Source organism: Brachyhypopomus gauderio, chromosome 2 (genome assembly GCF_052324685.1).
Source record: "Brachyhypopomus gauderio isolate BG-103 chromosome 2, BGAUD_0.2, whole genome shotgun sequence".
NCBI lineage: Eukaryota > Metazoa > Chordata > Actinopteri > Gymnotiformes > Hypopomidae > Brachyhypopomus > Brachyhypopomus gauderio.
Window position 1 is genome coordinate 25,334,784 of NC_135212.1, and position 6,000 is coordinate 25,340,783.

The 6,000-nt window shown below is 45.5% G+C and overlaps 1 protein-coding gene across 3 annotated transcripts in view; it reads left to right on the forward strand.

The window, feature by feature from the left end:
- The window catches only part of tspan4a (tetraspanin 4a), a 63,653-nt gene extending 57,960 nt beyond the window's left edge, over nucleotides 1-5,693 (forward strand). For all 3 annotated transcript variants that reach the window (XM_076992386.1, XM_076992385.1, XM_076992387.1), the window contains 4 exons: nucleotides 332-433; nucleotides 2,069-2,200; nucleotides 3,593-3,676; nucleotides 3,858-5,693. In XM_076992386.1, the coding sequence (XP_076848501.1) occupies nucleotides 332-433; nucleotides 2,069-2,200; nucleotides 3,593-3,676; nucleotides 3,858-3,926 (387 nt within the window). In that variant the 3' untranslated portion in view covers nucleotides 3,927-5,693. The remainder of the gene's footprint in view (nucleotides 1-331; nucleotides 434-2,068; nucleotides 2,201-3,592; nucleotides 3,677-3,857) is intronic.
- Nucleotides 5,694-6,000: the final 307 nt, after the last annotated feature.

Here is a 6,000-nt window from a genome sequence, read left to right on the forward strand (position 1 = left end):
CTAAAATTCCGGTCCAATCAGTTATGAAAAGGTCATTACTAGGTTGATGAATCTTAGTAGCTGTATTAATGAACTGCCTCCAGTTCACGGAGATGCCAAATAACACCTTTCGGAACTGTCAATACAAGAATGATCTCACAAGTCAGCAGGTAAGGTTAAAAACACGAGAAAAGCCTGATTTAAAATGTTTGAATGGTAAATTCAGTTTCCATAGACCTACACCATGCGTTCTGACCCATCCAGACTTACCTATATAGACTGGCCACCAAAGCCTGTCTCATCTACTAACACTGTTCTACATCATTCCCTTGTCTTTTTCTGTGTTTCTCAGATTGACCAGTATGCTCAAAGTGACTTGAAAAAAGGCCTGCAGCTCTTTGGATCAGAGGGAAACATTGGCCTCACCAACGCCTGGAGCATTGTTCAGACTGATGTAAGAGTGCTAACTCTCACGCAGCTGCAAGAGCAAGAGATTCGTCGCGCAGATCAGGTGTCGTGGAGGCCGTGCGGTGTGGCTTAGGGTGATGCTAACGCACAGCGGATAACACTGTCAACAAATATTAGCGGAGGTTTGTCCAAAAGAGCTGGGTCAGAGATTCGATTGATCTCGAAGAGGAACAGAACCGGATGAACAAGGGCAGAATGATGTTTGTGTGCGCTCATGTGTTAGAGTACCGCAGGCGTGGACGCGAGTGTAAGGAGACTCTCGGTTGGATTCGGAGTCGATGTGTGTGGCACGATAGTATTTTATTGTGCCTAGCTAATGGAGTGTTCTAACGTGACTGTTGGTTAAATGAGTCGCTGTTCATTACCTGTGGAGGAACAAATGGCACTGGCTCTCTCTTAGTGGTGAAAAATAAGCCCAGCGTTCTCCCTCCGCATGCCGGATGATGTCAGGCAGCACAAGGTGAACTTTGATCATTCTTAATGTTGTTTAAGGTCGTGGCAGTGGCAACGATGCTTTTAGTGTACCGATACCATTGTGCACGATGTCTGCTGCATTCAGTGGTCTGTCACTGTACTTTCCGCGCATTTCGGAAGTGTTTATTAGAAAATGGGTTTTAAAACTTCAATAAACTGGTAAAAAAAAAGAAAAGGAAAGAGAAAACAGGGCATGATGCTGATGCATGCTCACAGGAAGAGGGAGAGTTATAGAGTTCCCTTATCCCTTATAGACCTGCTGTTTGTTCTACTGCCTTTGATGTGGCATCCTTTGTATTATTCATGTTAAATCCACTGCCTTCCCAAATAATGGAGGTGAGAGGAAAATATGGAATCAGCAAATAATAGCCAGACAAATTCATGCATGTGCTCTAATGCATGCACACACTTGCACATGCATGCATTAGTGCACATGTATGAATGTGTCTGCTTTGTATGTCACGGAGGGAAAGTGGGTAATGGGCTTCTGGAGATGTGTGGAGCCGCTGTGTTAATGGATGGGTAAGCCTGTATCTTTGGTCTGTTGTATAAATGCCTTGGCTCACAACTTGTAAATCTTTTGCCAGCAGAGTGGAGATGCAGTGAAAAAAATAAGGAGAAAGAAAAGAGTGGTTAAAGGCTTAGGTTGGTGGTTTCTCTCTCCTGGGGTTCAGAATAGCTCTTTAATCGGGCTTTTTGCTTGGTACCCCACATCTAAAGGCTGTTAAAGTGTATGGATTGGCCACCAGGGTTGAGAGACAAGAGATGAGGAGGATCTTGAGGGTGAATGAAAGATGAAATTAAGATGAGTGTGCCTGTGCAAAAGTGACCGACTGACATGTATGAATGTGGCTTTTAGGCCGGTTTTTAGCAGCTGTGGTAATGTAGTTTTGTTGCAGTTCCATTGTACATAGGTGAACTGTTTCCTACAGTGATAAGTTGTTTGGAAATTACCTAATTTCCACCAGTGGAAAAGAACTGCCTCCCAACCTCAGATGTGATCTTTTGACCTCAAAGTACTTATTTCCTGTGCACATCCACTGAGAATGAACTTGATTGAAACTGCATTAAATCAGAATAAGACCTATCATCATTCTGTACCCAGTCTCTCTCTGTCTCTCTCTGTCTCTCTCTCTCTCCCCCTCAGTTCCGCTGTTGTGGGGTGACTAATCACACAGATTGGTTTGAGGTGTACAATGCCACACGTGTGCCTGACTCCTGCTGTTTGGAATACAGTGAGAACTGTGGCCTGGAGAATCCTGGGACATGGTGGACTGCGGTGAGTACAGTGTGCACAAGGACACACACACACACACACACACACACAAACACACACCACACAGACCTGCATGCAGAGCTGCTGAAACATCCTACTGGGAATATCACACCTATTCGTACTGACTTCATATTTGCAGCTGTATCAGGACCCCTAGGCTAGTCACTCCACCTGTTGGCTTTGCTCACTCCTCATATGTCCAGTGTTTCTGTGTTCTACTCTCTGAAACATCATACACACAGTTTCTGGAGTTTGAAAATGAAGCACGCTGTTTTTATTGCCAGTCACGGTTACTAACGGGGCAGTTGGTCAGAAAACCATGGACTGTGGGGGTGACTAAAGCAACAGCTTGATTACAGGGACAAAGGCAGCTATTATACTGGTGCGCTGTAGTGCCTGAAGTGATTCTGATGGTGCCCACATTCTCCTCACAGAAAATTCTGGAAACAGGGCAGAACTGATTGTCAGTTTTTCAGAGGACTGCTGAGAGGATACAGCTGGAATACAAATGTTATAGTTCAGTGAGGGACCTTGGGGCACTGAAATGACAATGGAGCACTTTTCCCACTTTTTTAATGGTGAAATACGGTTTGCTAATAGCGCAAGCGTAGCATGAAGAGAGTGGGATGCTTTTGTGTGCTGCGCTTGGCCACGTACCAGACTAAATGATCTTCAGAGTAAAGGAACATTAAAGCTCGCACTTGTCAAAACCATTTCTGTACATTTTGGAAAAGCACTATAACAATTTTAAGCGTCACAACGAATCGGCGTGAAACACATTTTAAAAACCTCATTTGGACTTTTGCGATTTGACAGTGGAGCCGAGCTTCGGCATGCGGCCACACCTTTCCTGCCCCGGGGCGTGTACCACGGTTCCACGAGGCGGTCTGCGAACTGCCGCACAAGGCCTGGCACGCCCTGAGGGAGGCGGGACTGAAGCTGGCGGGAAAATGCATCACACCCTCGCCATCTGGAAGCGATGCCCCATCAGGGGTTTCCAGCGCTGTGGAGCAAAGTCTCTTCAAGCCGCTCGGCACGATGAGTCCCCATGAGGGGTCATCCACATGCTTCCGGCTGTTGTGGAGCGTTGCATACCATTTGAATAATTCAGACTGGTTGAGCTCTCGGTGTCTGAGCGCTTGGTGCACGTCTGATCGCAGCACTGTTCACCATGTGGGCAATGTGTGCGCTGTCCTGTAATTGTGTGAAGAGGTTTTCAGAAAGCACCCACAAATCACTTCCACTGAGTGGCACATCAGTGGACTTTCCAAGTTGGCAATAAAAGTGTTTATTCCATCACATTTAATTCTTGATCAGCAATACGTGTGTGTGTGTGTGTGTGTGTGTGTGTGTGTGTGTGTGTGTGTGTGTGTGTGTGTGTGTGTGTGTTCACAGCCTTGCTACGAGCGGGTGAAAGGATGGCTCCAGGAGAATCTGGTGGCTCTGTGGATATTTGCTCTGTGTACAGCTCTGACGCAGGTGCTTAGCGCCTAATCAGCAGGAGTTGAGAAGCTCCCACACTTATTATCTAACGATGCCGCATCAATATCTTTGATCAATACTAAAATGGTAACATGCCACTTAGTAACCATTTCCCTCTCTCTCCCCCCCCTCTCTCTCCCCCCTCCCCTCTCTCTCCCTCTCTCTGTATGCGTAACAGATTTTAGGGTTAGTGTTCTCCATGACTCTCTTCTGTCAGGCAGTGAAAGTGGAAACGTTCTACGCCTAGAGCTTCACCCTCTTCCCCAGAAGCGGAGATGTGAAGCGGAGTTGTGAAGCGCCTCCGCGCCACAGCCAGTGAAGCGCTGGAGTGATTCTCTCCTCACCGCCCGTGCTCTCTTCCGCTCTCACTCCTTTTATCTGTCAGTCGCCATGGCGATCACCCCTCTAGACTCACACCAACATGGTGCTTTTCACAGTGTTTTTTTTGTTTGTTTGTTTGTTTTTTTTGTTTGTTTTTCCTCATTTCTCTGTGACGCCTTTAGCAAACTTGTTAGTCCGATGGTCTTTTAAGTATGAAGCGGTAGTTTAACAAAGGAACCAATCAAGTTTTTCTAACTTCTGGTAAAACGAAACATTCTTATTCATCTGAGAAAACAGCATCATTTGTGATTTTAGGAGTGCTGTGCAAGGCTTTCTTAGTTCCTGGAGTTCCTGAGTCAATGAAAGAGCCAGAACGCTGAAGATCTCAGACACAGGAGTGTCCACTCTGTTGGCCTGACAAGCATGACAGAGGAATACCAGTAATCAGCTCTGTTGTTTGATAAAACAATACACGCTATTGGGTTTAAAACTAAAATATTTATTACCTTCACTTAGGCTGACTTTAATGGGTTTCTCTCTTCTACCATACAGAAAAAGAGTTCAATCAAAGTGCTCTATGGTGCCACCTGCTGTCTGAAGAAAAGCACACACATTTCAATATAGCTCAGCACAAACAACATTACTGAGTGCATTAAAAATAAAAATAAAATAAATCAGTGTCTTAAATACAAACAAGCACAGTCTGGAGAGAGAAAGGGACTTAATGAATTCAGTTGTAAAAAGCACAATATATATATTTATATACCAGTGCTGAGCACAATCTAGAACTGCAGGAATATTTTAACAAAAGTGCTGCATGTAAGAAGTGAGAGACTGAAACTCGGGTGTGACGATTGCTTCAGTGGCTGGTCTAATGCCTGGACAGCAGAGGACATGTGGACTGATCACATGAGGTTAAACGCTGAGGTGAGACAGAGGGACTGGAACTTGGCAGCAGAACGAACTGATGCAAAGTGGCAGCAAGACAGAGGACACAGCGTCTCTCTGCTTTTGACTCCTTTATTAACAAACGTGTACATGTATTTACATCTTCCACACACCAGACCTATGAAACATGCGTCATAAATAAAGCTTTTACAGTTATGTGGTTGGTACCATTCTAAACTCCTAAAGCCCTTAAATGGATATATCGTGCGCACTAGGGTTTAATGCGAGTAACATGGTGTTTTGTAATTGTTCTGAGCTTCAACCCTTGGCTTCCAGCCGCCGTGGCCGCTTCAACGTGGACTGCATGTTTGGGGACTGTGCAATTATCGGCAGTGTGTGGCTAAACAAACTCCTTTGCATAAAGACAAAACAAATTTGCATAAAGACAAAATTAACCTGACCGAGCGATCTCACGGCTCTGTGCGGAAATACCCAGGTTGTCCCTATCAAAGGCAAGAGTGACATTTCAATTTGAAAAACACACGACAGCGGCGGCGACCTGCTCAGCCGGGACGTACCGGCTGAATACTGATCTGATGGGAAGGATGGATGGAGTCCTCTCGCAGTGCCTCCGTCTTCTTCTCCATCTCTTCTTCCACCTCTTTGTTTCTTGTTATTCCCCCCAGCCTCTAGCCATCCCCGCCCTTGCTCTCTTCCTCCAGTCTTTCGATCAATAATGCATCTTTCCGTATTGCTCCCTTGTTCTCTTTCACACACTTAATCAATAAACCATAGACTACCTGTGCCTCTCGTGTGTATGTTTGAGGTAGTGGCGGGTCACGTACGGCCCTCTTTGCTTAATGCGGAGCAAATGAAACCTGGATGGAAATGGGTCTGGATGAGAGAATGCAGTGTGGGAACAAAACCAGGTCTGGACATGATTACAGAGCCACGGTGTAGAGTCAACCGGATCACTGTGTGTCTGACTAGTCAATTGTTTCAGAACAGATGTGCATTTCGTACTGTACGCAGTGTCAGCGTTTATCGCGTTTAAGATGCAGAGAAAGGCTAGAAATGCTTTTTCTGTAATAACCAGCACATTCAGGCATGGT